This window comes from Uloborus diversus, chromosome 4 (genome assembly GCF_026930045.1).
Source record: "Uloborus diversus isolate 005 chromosome 4, Udiv.v.3.1, whole genome shotgun sequence".
NCBI classification, from domain to species: Eukaryota; Metazoa; Arthropoda; class Arachnida; order Araneae; family Uloboridae; genus Uloborus; species Uloborus diversus.
In genome coordinates, this window is record NC_072734.1 from 55,433,528 (window position 1) to 55,446,938 (window position 13,411).

The 13,411-nt window shown below is 33.5% G+C and overlaps 1 protein-coding gene across 1 annotated transcript in view; it reads right to left on the reverse strand.

Moving 5' to 3' along the window:
* Positions 1 to 2,213: 2,213 nt before the first annotated feature.
* The window catches only part of LOC129221302 (uncharacterized), a 29,855-nt gene continuing 18,657 nt past the window's right edge, over positions 2,214 to 13,411 (reverse strand). The window contains exon 4 of the mRNA XM_054855762.1: positions 2,214 to 2,688. Within this exon, the coding sequence (XP_054711737.1) occupies positions 2,275 to 2,688 (414 nt within the window). The 3' untranslated portion in view covers positions 2,214 to 2,274. The remainder of the gene's footprint in view (positions 2,689 to 13,411) is intronic.

Sequence of the window (13,411 nt, forward strand, 5' to 3'; positions counted from 1 at the left end):
TGTGTTACATCTGATGCGGGGGAGGGGAGGAGGGATTGCCTCTCCCCCCTCCTCTGCATTAGATGTAACTATGTATCTCAAATTAAATTCTCAAGCTGCCTCCAAATATTGCTTCAACTTTGAATAAGCCAAATTTTTTAACTATCTTTTTCAAAATTTTAATGTGCGTATGCATGTATGCCGCATAACTCAAGATTGGTATGTCCTAGAAAGTTGAAATTTGGTACGTAGACTCCAAGTGGGGTTTAGTTGTGACACTGAACAAATATTTTCCGATTTGGAAAGGAGGGGGGTGGCCATCCTCAACTAATGTTTCTGCTATCTAAGATCTGCAATAAAGATAAGCATAGGCCATCTCAACAAATAAATGGTTCAGATCTGTTGTAATAATAAGAGCTAATAGAAGGGTACCTATGTAAGGGTGGGGTGAGTTAGGGCAAGGATTATAGTTTTAAAATTTTTAGAGAATTTCTTGAAAAATACTTTTAGTTAAGTTTCTACAGTAGGGGGTCGCGTTTTTTGTTGCGAAGCAGACTAAAATCTGCAATAGAGAGCGACCATGGGATATTTTATCAATTAAATATTCCAGTAATTTATTCTAAAAATAAAGGCTGAAGCAGGAGTTGCCGGTGGGGCGGGGATGCATGAAAAAGTCTACAATACTGACAGCTTTAGAGAAGGTATTTTAAAGGGATCTCAGTCTCACCACTGAAGGATTGTGTTTAGGGATATACCCAGTAAAATTTTGCCAGGGTGGGGGGCAATCGCACTTGAGGGATGGCACCCCTAGTTATTGCATTCTAAGCTCTGGAACTGGAATACAGACAGACATCGGCCATCGCGATAAATGAGCATTGCAGCAATTTATTTTAATATTTATCCAACCATAATAGCTAAAGTAGGACAAAAAATAATCAAACAGCGTCAAGCAAAAGCAGGCGAGAAAAGCCGAAATCCAATACCGCTGAAGCAAACAAATTTTTTCTACGTCCAAAGGTCCCTGCACCAAATGTTCCCGGCGCACAAAATTTGCGATGCCCAAAATGCTCGGCGCCCAAAGTTCCCGGTGTCAAAAATGCTCGGCGTCCAAAGTTCGTGGCGCCCAATCTTCCTGGATCGTGTTTTACATTTTCAGCAATCACATGGTCAGAAATGTACTGAACCAAAACTTTAATATAAATTAACATGCTAAGCATTGATTAAGCACTATTAAAGCAGAGATGATGATTTTTGTAAAAACTGGAGTTAATCGATTTGGCAAGTGAGGCATCCATATGTATCTCTCATGGTATGGTGCTGTCAAAATGTACAAGAAATCTAAAATCATATAATATCTAAAAACATACACAGAAAAGTCCCTCAATGAGTTCCATTACAGATTATTTATCAAAGTAGATGTAAACATCCAGACTGATCTCTAACTCTGCCGTACCACCAGGTACACCTGTAGCAAGGAACTAATTGGTGAAGTACCGAATTGGGGGTAAATGGGGGAAAAAGAGGAATGACCAACTCGTGCTGAAATTCTCGGAATCAGATGTTGCTCCTGACGGACTCTTGAAGATGATTTTGACCGATTGCTTTTAAGGTCACTTGTAGAAAATCATCATTAAACTACTCTGTTGCGAACTTGCATTGCAAGGACAGTTGCAACAACGCAATCAAACTATTTATCCAGGACAAAGGGGATGATGATGACTTCAATACATTACCAATTTCTTAGAACAACTTTTCCACACTAGTAAAAACATTAAAAATGTCTCTGCAATCAACATGAATTTGATGCCATATATGCTGCACACATGTGGAGAAGAGAAAATATATCAAACCAATAATTTACGCCACCATTCTATAAATTTTTTAAACTTTTTTTTCTTCTTCTGTTCAAAACAAAATATAGTAAAGTTATCCAATGCAAAACAACAAAAAATTCAATAAATTTATACTTCAAATAAAAATCACTTATGGCTGGCTGATTTCTAATACTTGAAAAAGCTTTCAAGTATTAGAAATCAGACATTATCAATGAAAACTTTTTCATTGATAATTGATTTAATTTCACCACAATGCTTACTCTTTTTTTTTTCCAGAAAACTTTTCTTCAAAATTACTGTTTTGAAATTTAACTTAAAATCCTTAAGAGGTCTATAAATTGAATTTCAGATTGTTTTCAACTTTAAAATGATTTTCTGCTCAAGAAGACATAACAAAAATTTATCTAAAATATTTTATTAACATAAAAAAGTTAAAGGAAAACAGGACATTAAAGAATTCCTATTTTTTATATTTAGCGAGTGTCTGGATAATTTCCATGTGGCACAAATCTCTTTTTTTAACATCCTTGATTGTCAATAAACTATATGCGATAAAATTGCCAAAATGCATTTCGGCAACCTCTGCAGGGTCATCTTTTTTTTCATTACTGAGCGTCTGTGGATATTTTGTGACAGTAGCGACTGCTTTATCACAAGTGTCTTTTCTCCTTTCTTCTGTGTCTGGCTGCTCAATGTAGCAATGTTCATGTGGTATGACTATTGCATTTGTAGCAGCTTCAACCTCTTCCCTTTCAGCAATCTCTTCCCTTTCCGCAGTGGAAACCTCCAAGTTACTGCACTCAATATTATTTCCCGACACATCAGTAATTATCGGCACAGTGAAACTGTACAAAGTTGCTAAGTTTTGAGATCCCTGCAAAATAAACATACATTCAGTGATGTGCTAGGTAAGTAAATTTAAAGAGGGAAACAAAAACTAAAATTGATGATCTACTAATCATGGCCTTCATATTTATAATGTGCCATCTGCTATTTTTGCCATGCCTCCAAAAAATACATAAAAAACATCTTCGTGGCAGTCAATTTACCAAATATTTGCTAACAAAATTATAAATTCAAGATTAAAACTATTAATACTGCTAATACCAATATGGGCAAAATTATAAGATAAAACCAAACAAAAAGTTTACTTCACTTACTTGCTATACTCATAAATTAACATATTTCATAATATTGATGGGTCATTTTGGAAAAAAAATTACAAATCCTGTCCAACGTTTTGCTTTTATTCTAAAAATCAATTTTAATAATTATCACCAATTAATCAGATTGTTTTATTGATTTTCCATTTAATTACACACAACCAAGCATCACTTGCTTGTAAAGGGTGTCCCAACATTAACGCAAGATTTGAATTTGCCGCAATTTTTGCTGTGAATTGTTGGCAGCTACGGAAAAAGAACAATTTGACAGCTGGGAGTTTAGGGTTAGTAAAAATGGAGTGTTATGCTATTATACAGCCAGCGAAACAATTCAATCACTGCATGAGGAATTTCCTGTTCGTGTACTCTCTTGTTTCGGTGATATGAATTGCATCCTAGATCGTGTGATTTTATATCATTAGACTTCTCCCTATGGGGTTATTTGAAGTCAAACGTCTATGTCAGCAATCCCACAACCACCTGCGCATTACCTAATTGTGATATCGAGCGCCAATAACAGTAAACTGCTTGACCCGCCCAAACTTTCATTATTTTTCAAATAATGTTTGAAAATTAAAACGCATTATAGAATCAAAAACGCTCCATTTGTAATAACCCTAGACCCTCAGCTGCCAAATTGTTCTTTTTTCAAGATTGCCCACAATTTATTGCAAAAATGGCGGCAGATTCAAATCTTGCGTTAATTTTGAGACACCCTTTACATAACTAATTTAAGATGGGTTCAAAAACACTTTGCTTTAAAACAAGAAGGAAAATATTATGTCACTTCAAATCATTAGGAGGTAAAATATAATTTAAGATCGCAGAAATGAAACACCAATAGAAAATATCAGTTAAATTACATCTTTCACACGAACAGAAATTTTCCAATACAACTTGAGAAAAAGGAATTTCCATGAAGAAAAAATTTTTTTACTTATGTCCAAACATTTTCGATGGTTCATGGTTCACGTTGTCCACTCTCTCAAAGCCATTTCAAAAACAAAATAAACATTGACACTGAATCTGATAACATTTTAAAGAAGACTAGGTAATTTTTACTTTTATGCATTTATATTAATGTATAATAAAAAAGTTTTTTCTCCTGAAATTGTCAATATAATGACAGCAGCAACAGAATAGATCTCATTTTATAGTGTTCTTATAATTATTAAGTTTCAAAACAATTTTTTAAGTCCACTCTATACATTCAATATGTAAGAGTAGTTAAAATATTTTTAAATCCATTATAAATTTTCCACTGATGTTTGATTATACACTAATGAATGGAGATTCAATAAAAAAATAAAAAGATCAAATAGTGGTAATTATTAAAATTAATATTTACCACTAATTTTAATAATTATAAATTATTCAAATTAACTGAAAAAAAGTCTAAAGTGTGCAACTTGATTTGCACTATTTTCATGAGAATAACCTAAATCTTAAAACTAAGTTCAAAAATCTTCATTAGAGCTCATATCTTTCATTTATAATATGAATTTATCTTTCATTATGTTTCATTACCATTATTCATATTATCATTCATTATAACAAATATAAGACGGCAACAGTTAAACATTTTAAATCAGTGAGATAATATTTTTGATTATTTCTCATCAATTAAAATCATACGAAATACGCAGACAACAGTCTATTACGATTTATCTTTCATGTTGTTGCATTTTAATAAAACTATTTTTATTCGCACAAAAAAAAAAGCCCCCATTGGAGCAATTGGCGCCAAAATTGAACCATCGCCAGTTTACATTATAGGTTCACATTTATTCCAACTAGGGATTGCAATACCAAACCAAAAATTCAATACCGGTATTCGGCATTTTTAAAACGTGATACCAGAATACTGGTACTTGAAATTTCTTAAAACATGCTTGAAAACATATTGTTTTTTTGCCACATTTGATAATTTTGTACACTAATTGTATTATTTATGAAAACTATTGTGAACAAATATAAAATGAAGGAACAAATGTCATAATAAAAAATTAATACTAGTAAAAAACATAATGCATCTATTGAATGGTCTTGTTTCTAAGCCTGGAACTCATTTAGTGCTTAACTTTCCTACAGTTGAAAATACTCTTTCTGAACTCATGCAGGTCAGTGGTATGGCTAAAAATGCGCGATACACCTTCTCTAATTGTCTAGAAAACCTTAATCTTCAAATAATTCGGTCTCTTGCGTGTTATTTTTGGAAAAATCAAATCTTTCTGTATGTGTGTGTCTCCTTTGTATTGTGCGTATTAATATTATATATATTTTAGATTTATAGCTAGTTGTAATTTTTTTCCGAGAGATGATACTTTTACGATATTAACATCATTTAATCTTGAGCTGGAAAGGTTTGTGTTTGATTTTTATTATTAGCCTTTGGTTTGAAATGTACGATGACTAAATTGGATCTTGTTAGTTTCTCTTATTCGTTTTCACGTTCTTTTCAAAATTCTTTAGTTATAATTATGTAAATATCTGAAAAATGATTTTGCTTAACTTCTATGCAAATTTTTAAGGCGCTATATGATTTCTAAATATTATTTTCCCTAGCATAAAGCAAGACATGACACCAAACCAATACCGGTGACAACATATTACCATTTTTTTTTACTAACAAGCAAAAGTTTTTTTTTTTTTTCAAAATTCAGTACAGTTGAGAAAAATATTTAAAGAAAATAACAAAGTATTACTGCAATTGACGGTTGGAATAAATTATTTTTAAAACAGATACATTTGAAATTACATTCAAAATTAACTATCTCAAAAAGGAAAGGAGGTGATCAGGGAAATAGAAAAAGTTAAAGCATGATGCACAACTACACACATAACTGCTTTATCTCAGCATCTTGTAATGAAAAGCTTAGTCTGCAATCTTTCCACCACTTTTATTTTATGATATTATATTAGTTCCTGCTTTTGAAGCAAAATTTTTACATCGATTGATAGATGTTGGTTCTGTATCATGGGAAAGAAATGTACATTTAGAATTCGATAATGAATATGTTAAATTGAAAATTCTTTAATTATTTTATTATTTTCAGCTAATACAGTGAAACCCCTCCTAACGGACACCCCTCAAAGACGGACACCACTCTTATGCGGACAATTTTTAATTTCCCAGTTCCAATGCAAATAACATTATTAAACCCCTGTCCTGCGGACACCTCTATATTGCGGACAAAAAAATTTGTCCCGTTAGTGTCCGCATTAGAGGGATTTTACTGTACCAAAAATTCTGGTATTTTACCTCAGCAAATACTGGTATTACAAAATTGCAAAATTGCTCCAAATATCGGAATTCGGTATACCGGTATTGCAATCCCTAATTCCAACTTTCTGTCAGAACGAAGCATTACATTTTGAGATATAGCACTCACAAGGAAAACGAGAGAAGGTTCGATTGTACCTGCCCCTTTTCAGTTATTGACGTGAAAATAGAATCGGCTCTTGTACCCTCTAAAGGATACTTGTAGATAAATTTTTTTTTGATTCGGTTCATTATTTCTTGAGATATAGCAGTCACAAGTGACGACAAAAAACATTCTATAGTTCATCCCCCCTTTGAGTTTTCGACACCAACATTGAATCAGCACCTGTACATATTAGGGGCAATATATGGACCAAATGTTGTGTTTCCCCCAGTTACTTTCAGGGGAATAGCAGACACGCATAACTCAAGAAACGTCCCATTGCTCCACCAGCCTTGGAGGAATTTGCGCCAAAAACCAATGGGCACAAGCTCACATAGGGGTACATATGTGTATCAAATTTCGTTCGATTTCATGCAGTAACTTTTACTGTAGAGCGGCTGCAAAAACTGGTCACACATATACACACACAACATTTTGTCACTTATACACACAGACATTTTCCAAAAATGGTTAAATTGGACTCAGCACGCCTCAAAAGTTTCGAATCCGTCAAAATTTGAAAATACTTTCCAATACTTTCTTATATATATTAGATATAGAAGAAAGTAAAAAGGATTAAATAAAATATGGCAGACAAGGATTAAATGAAAGAAGAGATGCACACCAGTTTGATTTTTCACTTTTAAAATGTGGACATTTTGTACTAAAATCAATAATAAAATATTCAAATGTATCTTTAAAAATTCCAATTCTTTTTCAAAAACTTCGTTATGGGGGTAAGCAGAGCAAAAAGTGGAAATGTAAGTGAAATGTAGTTTTCAGGTTTTTCCTTATTTAAAGAGAAAAAGGGAACATGACATTTCAAATCAATAGTAGGGAACATGGGACTAAGTAAAATAGAAAGGCAAAACGAAATGTGATGCATTTACTCTGTTTTTATTGTCCCCTATCTATAATATTTTAAATATGTAGTGACACATATAGTCTATTCCATTCAAGAAAAAGTTACCCCTGAAGATGAAAGAATACAATAATACAAGCATTTTGCAAAAATTGGTATTCATATTGTAATATTTTATTGTTTCAAAATTATTTTTGTACTTATATAATATGATTAAGATCCTGTTATTAACATTTCAAATGGTAATCCACACCTATTTAAGAGCCCCAAATTTATGTAATAGAGCGTCATTAGTACCTTTGAAGGGTGCATAAGTGGCTCTATTTCCCCCTCCCACAGTGAACCCAGTACTTTTAGGTCAATATGTTAGTGTGGTTTCTAGTCCCTGCTATCTCACAGACACAGAATGTGTAATTTAAAAAAGATATATTTCAATGGTTATATTACTTTAGAAAAGAATTTTTCAAGAAAAAAACAACAAAAGAATTTTGAAACGTAAAAGTTGGCAGCATCATAGTTGTCAATCTAAGTGTGTAAGAAATTTTATGCTGTTTTGAAAACACATACATAAATCAAGAGTCAAGCATTTTAAATTAACTGCTTGTAACATACTTGCATGTTCAATTATCAAAAACCCTTTTCTCTTCACAAGTTTTAACACTAGAAAGACGGAAGCGGTCATTTTGACCGCAAACGATTTTCAAATGCTCATATTTGCTGCGTTTAATTTTCAAACTCTTTTTCCTTCATTGACTTTTCCTAACTATTTATTAAGATTTTACAACAGTAATTTTTTTCCTTTTAGGATTATTATTATAGTCGCTATAAATGTTTATACCTAGAAAGACTGACTACGGTCATTTTGACCGCTAAGTGAACCTTTCTTTATGCATCCGTTTTCTTCTTTTTTCGCTTATCAGTTGTGTGTACTATGGACTATTGTTAGTTGTCAGGGTGAGTAATGTTCTTTTGTGCTTGAGCAGTACCTGTTGGTCAGGTTTAATTCTTTGAACTGTTAGGAAAATGCGAAACACCTGCTGGTTGCATGGTTTCAGTTTTCTGCTATCTGCACAGGGGGCAAAGTTGGGAAAGGTAAATTTGAAAAGCATGTGACTGGACACGTGCTATTACTTTGGGTCTAAAAAGAAGTAAATATAAACAGGTAAATTACAAAAATGTTTGATGGAATTGTTTTGTGCACCAAAACATGTGCTTTGCTTGAAGCATTGACGTTTATTTTCTTCGGTGATAATGAAGTGCTCAGTCACATAATTATCTTCATGATGTCGAGATGAACCGTTGACAAGCAAAACTTATAGGAACATTAACTCCTGAAACTGTTGCAGATTTATATCTAAAACAGATTATGGTTTGAATGAACAGTCTGACTTATCTGAAGAGAAATATATTTCTAGCGATGAGAATAGTTTGCTTTCATGAGATTATTGCGAATATTTTTCAGAGCCTAGATTTGCAGAAAAGGATTGTTCTTCTGAGTTAGAATGAGAAGAAACCTCGCTAATAAAAACTGATGCTCAAAATTTAAAAAGTAGTGAAAGAAAGAGTGAAAAGGGTCCGACGCCGAAAAAAAAGAGAAAATTTCAAAAACAGAACTCCTATTTCTTCAATTTCCTCCAAGTCATCCCCACTGATCAATTTTGCTGCATATAAATAAGTAAGTACCTCAGGAAAAAGATTAAAATAGTGTGAAATTAAATTATGCGGAACTAAAACTACGAGCATTTGTTCTAACTTCCAAACAAAAAACTGTTAATGACTAATATACAGGTGACGTGATAACATAAGTATTTCGAAATACTGTAAAAGATAGTAATGTACGGTATCTTGCGTGATTAAGATATTTTTTAAATAACACATGCATGGTTGATTATAGTACTTGTTAGTTATTACATGCTAAGAAAATTTCCTCTTTTTTGTACAAATTTCCTCTTTCTCAATGCCAATTGTGTAAAGCATGTGTATTTCACTTGATCGAACGTAAAATAAAAAAAAGCTATCTGAGACTTATTTGCAGACTATATTAGGATTAAATTGTTAAATTAAACTTTGATATTATAAAACAAATCTTTTATATGGGTGAAAATCCCGAAAGGAGGAAATTTCTATTATTTTAAGTATGGCGGTCAAAGTGACCGCTGCTCGTCTTTCCAGGTATACGCAAAACGTCGTCTTTCTAGTGTTAATGCACTATTTGTTCAATTCTATCTATTTTTTGCCAGGAAACATCCTCTTTGCAAACACACAAAAAATATTATTTGTGCAAAATATTTTTAGAGCTGCTTTTATTAATAGCATTACATATTTCATAAATAAGACAGAAGCGAATGTCAAGATTATTCTTACGATCTTCAAGAAAGGGTGAAAGTAATTCCTGTATTCAAGAGAAGCTCTACATTAGCAACTGCCAGTTGCCAACGGGTGACCATTTCATTGAAAATGGCAAACAAAAAATCAAGTCTTATTCACCCAAAGTTGTGACCATGTGCTTTTTTATCTCTCAAAAATCAAATCATATATTGTGCTATTGCGACGCGCTTCCAATTCTGAGACATTTGAGGCATTAGTCCGCCCCTTGGCAACGTATTTCAGAGTAAGCTCTTTTAAGTTTAAATATATTTCTTGCGGCATGTACTTTTTAAAAAATGGCTACAAAAGTTGAAAAACGTTACCATTTTTTGAGACTTTGGTAGCCAGTGGCTACTCTTCAGAATTCCTAGTCTACGGCTTTAGAGCAGCGGTTCCCAACCCATGGGCCAGGGGCCCACTTGTGGGACAGCGTGCTACTGGGCCGTGGACACTGGTCAAGAATCTGAACCAAAATAAATCTTGGAGCATGAATTTCAGTTTTTTTTTTTGCAAAAATTCACTTATTAGATATACCGTCACTCAGAAACTCTCCCTAACTCATTGCGAATAAGGAACTTAAGGATTGAGATTTTTCATATTTCTTAGGAACTTTCCCCTACAATTAAAGATGGAATCTAATGAAACAGAAACTTCTTTAATGAAAATTGCCAAAGAAACTAGTACTAGCTTCAAGTTTCAAGTTAAAAATGCTCCTTCTTTGCTGAACTGGCATGAATAACTAGTGAATTGAGGCATTGAGGGGTTTTTTTTGACAATTTACTTATTTAAATGAGACTTTTCCTTGCAGTATGCAGTTAAAAAAAATATACATAAAAATGCATTGAATGTTGTGAATTTACTGAGACCAGAACTATTCAGATATCAACTCTCTCATAGAAGAAAAACAACTCCAAAAATCCAATGGAGCTTTAACTTTGATGACTTGATTTTGAATTACCTTACAGCTGTGCCAGCTAAGTGAATGCAATAAAGTTATTTTCTTCCTTAAAAATTATTTTTAAAATTGTTTTTGTACAGTATATTTATATCTGTGGTGCAACATAAGGGGAGAAGGGGATTAACAGCTCCAGAACTCTTGTTTCTAACGCACTTTCAGTACTAATTAGGGCCGGCTCTAGTAGTTTTGCCGCTATAGGCGATACTGAAAAGTGCCACTCCCCCATTGATAAAATAATAATATATTAATAAAATAAAAATAATAGTAAATTGCTTAAAATTGAAGTGAGTTTCTAGTTAAATTCCATACTGGATTTTGCATATCTAAGCGCTGGTACACACTTTAAATTCTATTTTTAACATTAAAGTAGTGCATCTTATGGCACTGAAACAGATATTAATATTTTGAAAAGTCTTTTAAATTATGCAATTTGCTGCCTTTAAAATTAAACAGAATTTCTTGTTAAATTCCGAACTACGTTTTACATATCCAAGCACTGGTACACTCTAAATCTAAATTAATAATATTATTTTTATTTATTTATTTATTTTTGCATTGAAGCAGTGAATCTCAGGGCCGGATTTGGAAGTGTGGAGGCCCCTAAGCAGGTTTTGAAAAGATCATCATATTTTCGAAAATATCCGATACTTTGATATATATCCGAATATTTTACACAAATACAAAAGTGACGACCAGCAACAGGCTCTGGGCCCAGCTAGACTGGTCCTAGTCAATTAACAATCCCCAGTGAAGATCAATGGCCCTATTAAAACTGTCTACTCCTTTGCTCATTACCACCTCTTCCGGTAAGCTGTTCCAAGGTTCCACTACCCTGCTAAAATAATAATTTTTCCTAATATCCATGTTAGTCTGAGATTTAAATAGCTTAAAACAATGACCCCTTGTCCTGTTTTCAGTGCTAAACTTTAGCCCCGTAACATCTTCCGTTTTAATAAATTTAAACAGCTGAATCGTGTCCCCTCGGTCTCTTCTTTGTTCAAAACTGTACATTTTTAGCCTTCTAAGCCTAGAATCATAATCTAAATGGGAAAGTCCACTTATTAGCCTTGTACCCTTTCCAATACATAAATGTCTTTCTTAAGATAAGGAGACCAAAACTGAACAGCATACTCCAAATGGGGCCTTACCAAACTTCTATATAAGGGCAGAAGAACTTCTTTAGATTTGTTTGAAATAGATCTATTGATAAACCCAAGCATCTTATTGACTTTGTTGCTAGCAATGCTGCACTGTTGGCTAAACTTTAAATCCTGACTTATTAAGACCCCCAGATCAGTAACTTTGTCTGCCTGACTAATGACTGAACCTTGCAAATAATAACTTGTACACTTATTTCCATGCCCTTAATGTAGCACTTGACATTTCCCAACATTAACAGCCATACCCCATTTATCAGCCCACTCCGCAATATGATCTAGATCCTCTTGCAGCTGATTTGCTTGTTCTTCATTTTCTACAGTCCCCATAACTTTGACATCATCAGCAAAACAATTCATGTTCCCAGAAATATTTTTGTGAATATCGTTCATAAAGACAATGAACAAAACAGGCCCTAACACTGATCCTTGAGGAACCCCGCTAAAGACCTCACTCCAATTAGAATAATTTCTCATTACAACTACTCTTTGTTTCCTTCCGGTCAGCCAGTTTTTTACCCAAATGAAAGTTTTCCCTCCTATTCCTATATCAGCTAATTTGCTAAGTAGAGCAACATGCGGTACCTTATCGAAAGCTTTTTGAAAATCAATGTAAACAACATCTACAGGCTTCTTATTGTCCAAAGCCATGGTAACTTTGTCATAGAAATGTAATAAATTAGTTGCACAAGATTTACTTTTCCTGAAACCGTACTGAAAACTAGTCAATAGATTATTAGTCTCTAGAAAATTTACTATCTTAATTTTCATCAATGTTTCAAAAATTTTGGAAACCACCGAAGTTAGACTCACAGGTCTATAATTTCCCGCACTCCCTTTAGACCCTTTCTTGAAGAGCGGTGTAATGTTAGCCAGTTTCCAGTCCTCTGGCACTGTCCCCGAATTATAAGAAGCATTGAAAATGTTTGCGATTACATCTGCTAATTCCTCTGCACATTCAACTAAAATTTTCGGATAAATATTATCTGGCCCCGGAGCCTTAGTCTCTTTAATTTTTTTCAAATGAAGTAAAACGTCATCCCTGGAAAATACCAAGTCCTCAAGCTGTACTATAGCTTGTATCTTGTTGGTGTCAACTGTTGAGATACAGTTATCATTAAAAACACTCGAAAAAAAGTTATTAAGAACATTAGCAATATCACTATCGTCCTGAATTAAAATTCCGTGCTCATCAACCAGTGGCCCAATATGACTATTTTGAACTTTCCCCGAATTAGCGTATGCAAAAAAACTCTTCAGATTCCTGTTTATGTTATCTGCCAGTCTTTGCTCCAACTCTCTTTTCTGAATCCGTACCAAATACTTAAATTTACACCTTGCCTTACAATATTGGAGCCTATCTGCACTGTGACCTGTTTCTCTAAACCTATGAAAAGCAGCTTGCTTGTAATTTAGAGCGTCTTTAGTTTCTGTGGAGAACCACATTGGCCAAATTTTAGTGTTGACACCCTTTCTCCTAAAAGGAACATGATCCCTAACCATATTCGCTAGATTTTCCTTAAACTCTGCCCATTGAAGATTCTCATCGCTATTGTCCAATCCAGAAGAGAAAACTGCTTTCAAACTCTGCCGAAGTGCCACAAAGTCAGTATTTCTGAAATTGGGCACAAACCTTAAATTCTCTACTTTGTGCATATCAAATTT